Here is a 12,582-nt window from a genome sequence, read left to right on the forward strand (position 1 = left end):
ATAGTTTTAAACCTGCCGGAGGCCTCCAGGGATTATGCTTATTAAAAACACATGTTATAAATAACCTGAATTTTCTTTTTATTCCCCTCCACTTAAGTCCCATGATCGACTGCAAGTTTATGGAGGACACAAAGACATGATTATGTGTATGACCATCCATAAAAGTATGGTGAGTGTTATTAGCCATGTCACAGTAGTGCTTCTGAATATGTTTACTAAAAACTACAAACTGATAATAATGTTCCTATTTATCACTTCCAAGGATGACATGTTTCTGATATGCCTCATTATTGAATGCTTTTCTGTCTTTTGGCGTAGTATCGAGAAGTAACCCAGTGAGATTGTTGAATATTCTCTTTGCTATTAATAGCTAAAATAATTACAATAAAAATCTGATACTTTAATGGTTTTAAAGATAAAATAAGTTTAAGATGTTTCCCACCCAAAATTGAGTGGTGCTTTTTCCAGAGACATTATGATCTGAACATTATGATCTGAACATTAGAATAGAGTCAAGGAGATTTGGCCAGTATGATATAATAAAGCAGACCTAAAAGTAAAAGCTAATTCACTTAACCTTGCTAAGCCTCCATTTATTTTATTTTTATATTACGTGGTTGAACCAGTATGGATGTTTTTTAGACTCTCAGCAGTAGAACCCTTTGTTCCAGTGAAACAGAGATGGCTAATACGTAATTCGCAATGCAGCATACAGTGCTCAGTAGTCAAGTACACAAGACACAGTGCAGGTGGGTGCTTTTGAGCCCTGCTGCTTCTGCTCTCAGCCAGTGTCTCAGGAGTGGCTCTCTGTGGAGCATAGCTTCAAAGTATCTACACTAGAAGATACTTACCGATTGTAGCATTGAAGGCTGGCTTTGGTTTAGGTTTGTTTTCTTACAGCAGGCACAAGGAGCTTTTGAGATGTATTTTGAGGATGTTAGTAGTTGTTTTTTTGTGTGTTGTTTTGGTCTCATACAAGAAACCTCTTTTTCCAGATTTATACTGGCTGTTATGATGGCAGTATTCAAGCTGTGAGGCTGAATCTGATGCAGAATTACCGTTGCTGGGTAAGGAGTGAAACTGTTCTTATAACCAGACCTAGATGTTGCTTAACTCTAGGCTAATTTACAGATCTTCATTACCATCAATTAAGCATTTTTATATTTGAGCATCTACTTCGTGCCTCCCGCTATAGGACGAGGAAGCTTATTTTTATTGTTTTAAAAGATTATTTATTTGAGAGAGAACATGAGCAGGAGAGGGAGAAAAAAATCTCAAGCAGACTCTAAGCTGAGCATGGAGCCAAATTGGGGCTTGATCTCATAACCCTGAGATCACGACCTGAGTTGAAACCAAAAGTCTGACACTTAACTGACTGCACTACCCAGGTGCCTCAAGAAGCTTATTTTTAAAAACTTTGTATAAAATGCTTTCATACTGGGATCCCTGGGTGGCGCAGCGGTTTGGCGCCTGCCTTTGGCCCAGGGCGCGATCCTGGAGACCCGGGATCGAATCCCACATCAGGCTCCCGGTGCATGGAGCCTGCTTCTTCCTCCGCTTGTGTCTCTGCCTCTCTCTCTCTCTCTGACTATCATAAATGAAAAAAAAAAAAAAAAAAGCTTTCATACTTTGTTCATGGGTAGTCTATTTTAAGATGAGATATGAGATATGTTTACATAATCATCTACTCAGAGGTTATCTCTGTGGTGGTTTTTGTTTGTTTTATTATAAATCTGTCATGCATACAAAAATAGCAACAGTATGGAAGTACACTTGACCCTGGAACAGTGTAGGGGGTTAGGGACACCAAACCCTGTGCAGCCGAAAATCCACATAGAACAAGATTTTAACTCTCCAAAACCTTGCCTATTGATAGCCTACTGTTGAGCAGAAGCCTTACTGACAACATAAACAGTCAGTTAACATGTATTTTGTATATTTATTATTTATTATATGCTGTATCCTCACAATATAGTAACCTAGAGAAAAGAAAATGTTGCCAAAATCCAAGAAGGGGCTCCTGACTGGCTCAGTTGGTAGAACATGATCCCCAGGGTCATGAGTTCAAGTCCCATGATGGGCATAGAGATTATTTAAATAAGTAAGTAAAATAAAATCATTAGGAAATGAAAATACATATACAGTACTATACTATGTTTATTGAGAAAAGTTCATGTATGAGTGGACCTGTGCATTTGAAACTATATTGTTCAAGGGTCAACAGTATAGGAAATAAAAAGTGGAAGTTTATTTTGGGGACTGCCCACTATCTTATATTCATTCATTGGGGAACATATTAATAGTTTGATTTTTGTCCTTCTTGGATTTTGAGGAACAGGCAAAGAAAAATTTGTGTTCTTAAAGTTTTAAACTTCTGTTGGCTAGGGCTAAATTGCATGGTTTTTATTTTGGAGTGGGAGCTCCACACTTTTATACTCCTTATAGGCCTTAAGTTGTTTCACCAGTTCTAATACTAGTGGTGATCAAAGAAAAGTTTCTGGCCCCCCTACCCTGGTTCCCCTAACCTCTTGTTTTGCAGAAATGATGGAATGGAATGATAACACTCTCCATTTTTAGATTTGATCTTAGACTTGTCCACAGCCTGGTTACTTTGGAGCTTTTACACATTACTGTGTTTGCTTTTTGGGTTTTCTCAGTGTAGGACACAAAATACAGTACAACAGGATCCAAAATACAAATAGAGTTACAAATAGAGGGTTAATTTATCTAGAGAAAAGGGAGAAAAATACCATCTGGTATTAAAGCTAGAGGGGATGGGATAGTGCTGACAGGAAAAACGCAAATTTGCATTGTTTTATAGAAATGAACCTGTTAGAATTTTAAGATTTAAGACAAGCAAGCCTGGAGGGAAAAAACCAAGACCAAGAGTTTTTATGTTTCTGACTAATGAATGAGTGAAATTGAGAATTGAGCCATGTTTTTGGTAAAGTAAAAATTTAAAAAAAGAGGGCCACCTAGGTAGCTCAATTGGTTAAGTATCCGACTCTTGGTTTTGGCTCGGGTCATGATCACAGGGTCGTAAGATTTGAGTCTAATGTTGGGCTCCGTGCTTAGTGGGGAGTCTGCATGAGATTCTTTCTCTCTCCTTTTCTGCCTCCCTGCACTAACTAACTAAATTCTTTATATATATATATTTTAAAGACTTTATTTATTTATTCACGAGAGAGAGAGAGAGAGGCAGAGACACAGGCAGAGGGAGAAGCAGGCTTCATGCCAGGAGCCTGACACGGGACTCGATCCTGGGACTCCAGGATCACACCCTGGGCCAAAGGCAGGCACCGAACCACTGAGCCACCCAGGGATCCCCAATTATTTTTTTTTCTTTTTTCTTTTTTTAAGATTTTATTTATTTATTTATTCATGAGAGAGAGAGAGAGAGAGAGAGAAAGAGAGAAGGCAGAGACACAGGCAGAGGGAGAAGCAGGCTCCATGCAGGGAGCCTGACATGGGACTCCATCCCAGGTCTCCAGAATCAGGCCCTGGGCTGAAGGCGGCGCTAAACCGCTGAGCCACCCTGGCTGCCCATATAAATACATTCTTTTAAAAAAAAAAAAAAGAAAGAAAGAAAAGAAAAATAAACAAAATTTTTACTGCAGTGATAAAGATTCTGAATAAAGTCAGGCTTCTAAGGCAATGTAGTTTTCTTTGTCAGACATTTTTATTTTCAAGCTTCTGAGTCAGCAGTTCTCAGAATTGTGAAATACAGCCCTTTCAGTATTATAGAGAACTCTTAGTCCTTTTTTAAAAAAGATTTTATGTGGGATGCCTGGGTGGCTCAGTGGTTCAGTGTCTGCCTTTGGCTCAGGGTATGATCCCAGATTCCCGGGTTCAAGTCCCATGTCCAGCTCCTCTCATGGAGTCTGCTTCTCCTTTTCCTATGTCTCTACATCTCTCTCTATGTTGTCTCTCATGAATAAATAAATAAAAAATTTTAAAAATAATAAATAAGATTTTATATGTGTATGTATTTATTTATTTAGAGAGAAGCAGGGCAGGGGTAGAGAGACACACACACATACACACACAATCTCAAGCAGACTCTGCTTCTGAGCACTGAGATTGATGTGAGTCTCAGTCTCACGGCCCTGAGATCAGGACCTGAGCCGAAATCAACAGTCAGATGCTTAACCCACTGAGCCACCCAGGAGCCCTGCCTTTTTAACAAATGGACTAAGGAACTTATTTTAAGATGGCAAGATAGGAGACCCGGGATCGAATCCCACGTCGGGCTCCCGGTGCATGGAGCCTGCTTCTCCCTCTGCCTGTGTCTCTGCCTCTCTCTCTCTCTCTGTATGACTATCAAAAATAAATAATTAAAAAAAAAAAAAAGAAAGAAAAAAAAAAGAAAGATGGCAAGATAAAAAATAATGTGGTTTATTTATTTTTTAAAAAAAGATTTTTATTTATTTATTCATGAGAGACACAGACACAGGTAGAGGGAAAAGAAGGGTCCACACAGGGAGCCCGATGTGGGACTCAATTCCGGGTTCCTGAGATCACAACCTGAGCCAAAAGCAGACACCCAACCACTGAGCCACCCAGGCATCCTGATAAATGTGGTTTAAACTGAATTTTATAGTAACTTGTCTGTCAATATTTGCTAACCTTTTTCTCTTAACAATGTAGCTATCTTAGTACTTTGCCTTCTCAACAGAGCACCATGTCAAGACTTTTCAGCCTTTTCAAGGCTCCTCAGAATATTAGTAATTAATGTGGTTGCCTCTGGCTTTGTTTTGTTTTCTAGCCAAGAATAAGGAATAAGGGGCTTACTTTTTGCTTCCTTAGTACTTACAGGATAGAAGTAAGGAGTGTTCTAATTGTAATTGCATGTTTCCAGTACTCTTTTTAACTTACCCTTTATTGTCCTTCTACCCAGTGGCATGGTTGCTCTCTGATATTTGGCGTTATAGATCATTTAAAACAACATTTGCTCACTGACCATACGAATCCAAACTTTCAAACTCTGAAATGCCGCTGGAAGAACTGTGACGCTTTCTTCACTGCTAGGAAAGGATCCAAACAGGTGTGTGAGTGGGACCTGAGGCCGCCCTGGGGTCATTCTACCGTTCAGAGCAGGCAGGCCTTTTTTGCCTTGTTAAAATGTTCAGAATTGCAATCAATTGGGAGAGTCTAGGGATTTTCCTTTTTATTATTATTCAGAGATTTGGGGAATAGCTTAATGAGGTTTCAGATGATGAATTAGGTAGTTTTTGAGAAAGAGCCTAATGAGAATGTTTTCATATCTAGTAACTGAACCTACAGGTTTATTACAATGCTCGTGTGTAAGATAAGAACTCATCTTTAAGTGTATAGTTTTATATGAGTTAGCAAAGTGCTGGGTCCTGACTGCCTTCCATTATATAGATCTTAGAATGTGCCCTGAAGCTCCCCTTGGCTTTGCCTTTCTCTTAACTACCAGCTTTTCTCTCATGGGCCCTTTTCCCTTTATTCCTAGGATGCTGCGGGACACATTGAACGACATGCTGAGGATGACAGCAAAATTGATTCATGAAGTTTTCTGCCTCCCATGTTGGGAAGTTATCACTTGAACTAATTTTACATCGGCCCCTCACAGAGGCCACAGTCCTCCCCTCCCCGAGAAGCAGGGAAGGGGAAAGTGGTTACTAGCCAGGCTTACCACTCACATAAGTCTGGGCAGCTCTATGGGATGATAAAGACACTTTAAGTTATTACTGGAGGTCTGTCAGATTTAAACAGATTTTAAGGAACCATACTTCTCTGGAACAGCATGGAATATAGTAATCTATGCTACTAGTATTCTCCAGATGTTTATTAAAGATACAGATCTTAATTGGCTACCCAGTTTGACCCTAATCATATGTATTTTTTATTGATTTCAGTTTGCGATTTTTAGTTTATGTTCTTATGATGGTTTAAACCCATAGTCCGACTTTTAAGTACCAGTTTGTGCAAATGCTAGATTTTTAGGATCACTTTTAATTTCTTTAGTTCTAATAACTGGGTATTTAAATTAGAAGCAGCTAGTTTCCTTTCTTAACAATTATGTGCAGTGTGTTTCACTATTCTCTTGCTTTGTAGATGGACAGAGGAGGCTTTAAATGCCAAAGGGACACACAGTAGATTTTTAACAGCTAAAGTGACTATTCTGCTGGTTATATTTTAGGAACTTGGCAAATCACATACGGACAAGTCCTCACAGACAGCACTTCCTGTTGAACGTCTGTGCCAGTTTTGATAGGAGTGCTCAGTTCAGGGCAGTGCACAGACCTAACATCTACCTTGACGTGTTGCTGTTAGGCCCAGGCGATCACAGCTGCATGTGTCGTCAGGCTGTTCAAACTGGAGTGTAGCGTTTATCTCTTCCTTTCCAGGTTCTGACTCTCCAGGCCTGCTGCAGGTGTGGAACCTCTTAGTTTGCTCCATTGCCAATCCCTCCCCTCCCACTCGCCATCAAATACTTCCCCTAGGCTCCCAGGGTGCTTTCCACCCACCTGCAGCACCCAAGTTGGGGTAGTTAGGATAAAGTATCTGCACACAGTCATTAGGGGCTCAAGCGGGCTTCTTAGAGATTGATTTCTGAAACAGAAGTCTTACCTTCAGCTCCCCTCTAGCTGACAAAGAAGAGTGGAGTATGATGAAGGTAAAGACTCAGCTTGTCCATGGAGAGAGGCCAGATTAACAAAGCCTAGTGAGACTACTTTGTTTTTGGATTTTCTCTGGACTCTAGAGAGAAGCTGTAGAAGTGTTGCTTTCCAGCCTTTTATTTCTGGATTCTCAAAACTCTGAAAGATTCGTCAGAGAACTAGGAGAAGGGACAAGAGCCCTGTGCCACATTCAAGACTGGGGGATGTGATGTGTACGTTTTCTAGGATTGCATAGCATGCAGGTTTGTCTCCACCCCTGTAGTGCACACACATCTACTCACAGGTCTTCACTCAGGCTCAGGGCTGGGGGCTTTACCAGGGCTTCATGGATGGGTTTCAAGAGGGTATGAAGTTATATGCAAGACTAAGTATATGGGTTTCCCCCCACACACCCGCCGCCCCACCCAGGAAAGGCTCCAGTGGTTCTTACTGGAGCCATAAACAAAGAGCTAATCTAGGAGCTACTACTAAATAATGAATAACCCCACAAACTATTTACTTCTATCCTTATGAACGGTAAAACTTTTTTTTTTTTACATTATTGATAGTTGCATATTTGAGAGAGAACAGAGAAGATTCTCTTGCATAAAATGTATTTGTGCTGTTTCTGTCTGAGATTAAGAAGTTTTCTTACCTCTCCTCCCCATTTCTTGTAAGGATGACCAGAAAAGTCAGGCTGTTGTGTGGGGTTGGGAAGGGTGACTTCCCAGGAAAGCCTATTGTAATTTATTACTAAACGTGGCTTTTTATTTGGGGCTATAGTGAAGCTGCATTTCTATGTTGACTGGGCAGTGTACTAAGAAAGACTTGCATGCTCTGTTGCATAGGTGCCCTTCTGTCCTGCCTGAGGGCATTTCTGAAAAGATGAGAATGGTGGAGCCTTTGTACAGCAGGAAGGGGTTCTGTGAGGTATTGGGCAATTGTGGGGAACCTTTGAAGGTATGAACAGATTGTTAGAATCAGTAACAACCGATTCGAGTTTAATTTTGGTAGAATTGTGCACAGTGTATCTGCCTTTGTGTGTGCAGGTGTGCATGTTCCTTGTATGTGTGTATGCGCGTGGGCACCTATATTTGTAATACTTTTCCTCATTTCACAAACATTTTCTTTGAAGCCGTGGTAATAACGTCTTTAAGAATGGTAAAATTCTTTTAACCCCAGGTTAGTGTGTTATCCTAAATGCACTGTCCAGCCCTCGATTTAGAAATAAAGGCACCATAAGCATCTTGGCTGCTTATGGTTGTGTTACTGCTTTTTAGAGTCTTGAAAGTTATGCAGAACTTTGGCTATGTTTTGTCTTTTACAATGTTTTAACTGATTCTGTCCCTCCATCTTCCTTTAGAGAAGAGTTATGGCTGAGGTTTTTGTGTTGACGTGTATTTAGTACTTAATGAAGGGAGGAAAGTGTTACATGACCTGACAAAACCCAACTCATTTCTTATAATGAGTTGGAAGCCATTTTTAGAATGTTATCCTTAATCACCTGTGCCTACTTCTAATGGCTAGAAGCCAAGAAAACCATAGCATTAGTCCTGTTGTGTGCATATGCTAGTGTTTGAATGGCAGTTTACAACAATGTATCAGTCACTTCAAGTTTTATCCTAAAGTTTTTAATCAGGTTCAGACTGTGTTTTGACACACTCCTCTATTGAGTTATAAAGCAGTTAAACACATAAGAGCAAAGAATGATCTTGACCTGATGTTACTTGAATTTGAGGGAACGCCATTGCTACTACACTCCTGCTTTTGTGGGGGAAAATATATTCCTGCCCTAGAAGTTAGCAGTTGAGTGTTTAGCTCCTGACCTACCTATAATTTATAGGCAATATCATTGCTCTTTAAGTGATGATTTGCCTAACAAAGGGGCTTTTTTGTTTTGGTTTTGGGGTAGATTATACAGTAGACAACTTTAGTGACTAGGTATGTGGATGATATGGTGGGAGTAGGTGTACAACACTTAGTGGAATGGTATGGTCTATTTTATGGAAGAAAATTCATTGGAGGGGAGATCAAAGTATATCATGAAGTAGGATTTAAACAACACATACCCCCTGGTTTACGCAAATAGCCGCCATTTGTATTCGCTGACTTACAAATTTTGTTTCTGCTACCAAAAGGAGAGCTCCTAGACCTGTTATGGAGGCCATGCCTGCCATATTGGTAAAACTATGATTTCATCCCTACCCCAAATCATCACAATCTTTAGGATTTCAGAGAAACTGTCTAATGGATTAGGATAGAAGCTATGATTGTAGGTGACTTGGGCAATACTGAGTTCCATGTGCAAGTGGATGTGAAATCCTGGTGTAAACCAAACATTATACTTATTAGACAGTAACCTCTACCCTCACCTCCAGCTCCCAAGTATATGGCCCTGCTGGGTCATATGGCAACTGAAGTTTCCTAGATTCACTTTACATTCAAGGTCATAGCCCAGTTGAATTGGTGGGGGAGGAAGTCAAGGAGGAAAGGCTATTGAAGATCCTTCTCCTGCTTGAGAGAAATATATGTCCTAGAGCTGCTCCAGTACCCTTGGTATATGAATTTTTTTTTATATATTGAATATGGATTAGAAGAATGAAATCAGATGACATTTGACTGCAAAAAATGTTTATAGCTTAGCCTTCTTACATTTTGGTATAAAGCTGTGAACTTCATAACTTTGTAAAAGCAAGATATAAAGCAAATACAAGAGGAAAATAAAGTACTTTTACTAATTGTTTACTTTTGCTACCTTATCTGCATATTAATAGCCAGTTCTTTTTTTTTTTCCATGTTGGTATAGACAGCAAGAAGGAAATTGGATGGAAAACATAAAACAGTTATAGATATACGACAGACCATGGTCCAGATAAGTTTGGCAAACAGCTACATTTAAGAATTTGTCCAAGGTCATAAAACAGGTCATGTAGTTAGTGGAGGAGCTAGGATTAAAACTACATCTTTAGGATTCAAGATGGCTGTGTAGGAAGACCCTGAATTCCCCTCTTCCCACAGATAACAAATTTACAGTTATATAAGGAATAATTTTCCTCCAAAAAGAACTAGATTAACAGAACCTCCACAACAAAAGATAAGAGATGCATTGAGACAGGTGGGAGAGGCAGAGACTCAATCTTTCTCTGGACCCTACAATGACCCACTAGCAGGAAGGATCCCAAAAATACAGAGCTTTTCCTCGAAGAGTGAAGGGACTGTGCCCCACTTCAGGCATCCAGACCCTTGTATCTGGCACCAGAAACATAAGCTCCCAAAACACCTGGTTTTGAAAGCCAACAGGAATTAAGTCCAGGGGAACCATAGAACTTTTTTCTTAGAGAACAAAGAACTTTCTCTTAAAGGACTCACACACCCATGCACTCATCCTGAAATCCACTGCAAAAATAATTTGAAAAGTGCCTAGATTGTAACCAATGGAAAGACCCATTTGCTAATCCTAAAGTGGCTGCAGGCAAGAACCCACAGTGATTTTCTCTTGGATGGAAGTACTGGCTGATGCCATTTTTGCAATCTCATTTTTACTAGGTGGTAACAGAGCTGATAGGTACCATGTTTGGTGCCCTCTCTCTAGCCTGCTAGTGCTGGTGAGCATGTTCCTTGTCCCACTGAACCTGTGTAAACAGTTGCACCATTACTGGGCCAAGTGAGTACATCACATCTGGGGCTAGGCATGTTCCATGCTCACCTTCTCTGTGCAGCAGCTATGCCACAACCAGATGGACTCAGTAGATATATACTGAGAACACTCCATTCAAGCAGCAAAATAAACATTCTTCTCAAGTATACATGGAATGTTAGCTGGGCAGTAAAACGAATTTCAATAAATTCAATATTGAAGTCATATCAAGCATCTTCAACAACAATTGTATGCAACTAGAAATCAGTTTTAGTAAGAAAACTGGAAAAACCACACAAATATGGAGATTAAGCAACATGCCACTTAAAACTCAGTAAGTCATTGAAGAAATCAAAGGAGATACCAAAAAAAAAAAAAAAAAAAACCCAACCTAGAGACAAATGAGAACAGAAATAATCTCAAGTAGTCTAATGGTTATAGCTAAAATAACAACAACAAAAAGAAAAAACAGGTGCCTGGGTGTCTCAGTTGGTTAAGCATCCGACTCTAGATTTCAGCTCGGGTCATGATCTCAGGGTTGTGAGATTGAGCCCTGATTGGGCTCCGTGCTGGATGTGGATACTGCTTAAGATTCCCTCTCTCCTTCTCTCTACCTCCTTCCCCCCACTCATGCATGCTCTTTCTCTCTCTCAAAAAAAAAAAAAAGGAAGCCTAAAGTAAATAGAAGAATGGAAACATATATAAAAAATAGAGACTACAAAGACAGTAGAAAGATAAATGACTAAGAGCTGCTTCTTTGATAAGATAAAACCGACAAACCTTTAGCTAGAGTTACCAAGAAAAAAAAACTCAAAATCAGATTTGAAAGAGGATACATTACAACTGATAGCACAGAAATACAAAGAATCATTAGAGACCACTATGAACAATTTATACACCAACAAATTTGACAACCTGTAAAAGATGGATATATTCCTAGAAACGTGCTGAATCAATAGGAAATAGAAAAATCTGAACAGACTGATTGCTAGTAAGGAAACTGAATCGGTAATCAAGAACCTCTCAACAAACAAAAATCCAGGACGAGATAGCTTCACTGGTAAGTTCTACTGAACATTCAAAGAAGAATTAATACCAATTCTTCTCATATTCCTCCAAAAAAACAAAAAAACAAAAACAAAAACAAGAGGGAACATTCCCAAACCCATTTTATGAGGCCATCATTATCCTAATACCAAACCAGACAAGAATTACTAGAAAATTACAAGCCAATATACCTGATGATTATACATTCAAAAATCTTCAACAAAATATTAGCAAATCAAATGTGTTTATTAAAAAGGTTATAACCCTAAAAATAAAAAAGGTTATAACCCATAATCAAATGGGATTTATTCCAGTGATACAAGGATGGTTCAACACCTGTAAGTCCATATAATTCACATTAACAAAAAAGGATAAAAACATGATCATCTCAATAAATGGAGAAAAAGCCTTTGACATAATTCAATGGCCATTTATGGTAACTCAAAGGTGGTGGGTATAGAGGGAACATACCTCAACATAATAAAGGCCGTATATGACAAGGCCACAGCTAACAACATACCGAGCCGGGAGGGTACAAGCTTTTTCTCTAAGATCAGGAACAAGACAAAGATGCCCACTCTCATCACTTATCAACATAGGAATTAGAAGTCCTAGCCAAAGCAATTAGGCAAGAAAACGATATACAAGGCATCCAGATTGGAAAGGAAGAAGTAAAACTGCCACTATTTGCAGATAACATGATATATATATATATACATAGAAAATCCTAAAGACCCCACAAGAAAACTTAGAATAAAAAGAATTCAGTAAATAAAGTTCAGGATTTAAAATCAACATACAAAAAATATATTACATTGCTAAACACTGATAATGAACTATCCGAAAGAAATCCATCCAAAAAACCCCATTTAAAATTACATCATAAGAATAAAGTGCCTAGGAATGAATTTAACCAAGGAGATAGAACATATATACACTGGAAACTACAAAACATTAATGAAAGAAACTGAAGACACAAATAAATGAAAAGAGATTCAGTGCTCATGGACTGAAAGAATATTGTTACAATGTCGACATTACCCAAAGCAATCTACAGATTTCAATGCAATCCCTATCAAAACCCCAATGACCTATTTCACAGAAAAGAAAAAACAATCCTAAAATTTTTATGGAACCACAAGAGAACCCCCAAACCCAAAGCAATCTTAACAAAGAAGAGCCAGGCTGGTTACTACCTGGGTACAAACTATTCTACAAAGCTATAGGAATCAAAACATTATGGTCCTGGGGCACCTGGGTGTAGCTCAGTGG

The 12,582-nt window shown here is 39.1% G+C and overlaps 1 protein-coding gene across 3 annotated transcripts in view; it reads left to right on the top strand.

Annotated features, from left to right (window-relative positions):
• ZNF106 (zinc finger protein 106) overlaps positions 1-7,796 on the top strand; it is a 63,752-nt gene extending 55,956 nt beyond the window's left edge. For all 3 annotated transcript variants that reach the window (XM_041742134.1, XM_041742152.1, XM_041742143.1), the window contains 4 exons: positions 98-169; positions 996-1,067; positions 4,898-5,044; positions 5,477-7,796. In XM_041742134.1, coding sequence (XP_041598068.1) covers positions 98-169; positions 996-1,067; positions 4,898-5,044; positions 5,477-5,533 — 348 coding nt within the window. In that variant the 3' untranslated portion in view covers positions 5,534-7,796. The remainder of the gene's footprint in view (positions 1-97; positions 170-995; positions 1,068-4,897; positions 5,045-5,476) is intronic.
• Positions 7,797-12,582: the final 4,786 nt, after the last annotated feature.

Source organism: Vulpes lagopus, chromosome 2 (genome assembly GCF_018345385.1).
Source record: "Vulpes lagopus strain Blue_001 chromosome 2, ASM1834538v1, whole genome shotgun sequence".
Classification (NCBI taxonomy): domain Eukaryota; kingdom Metazoa; phylum Chordata; class Mammalia; order Carnivora; family Canidae; genus Vulpes; species Vulpes lagopus.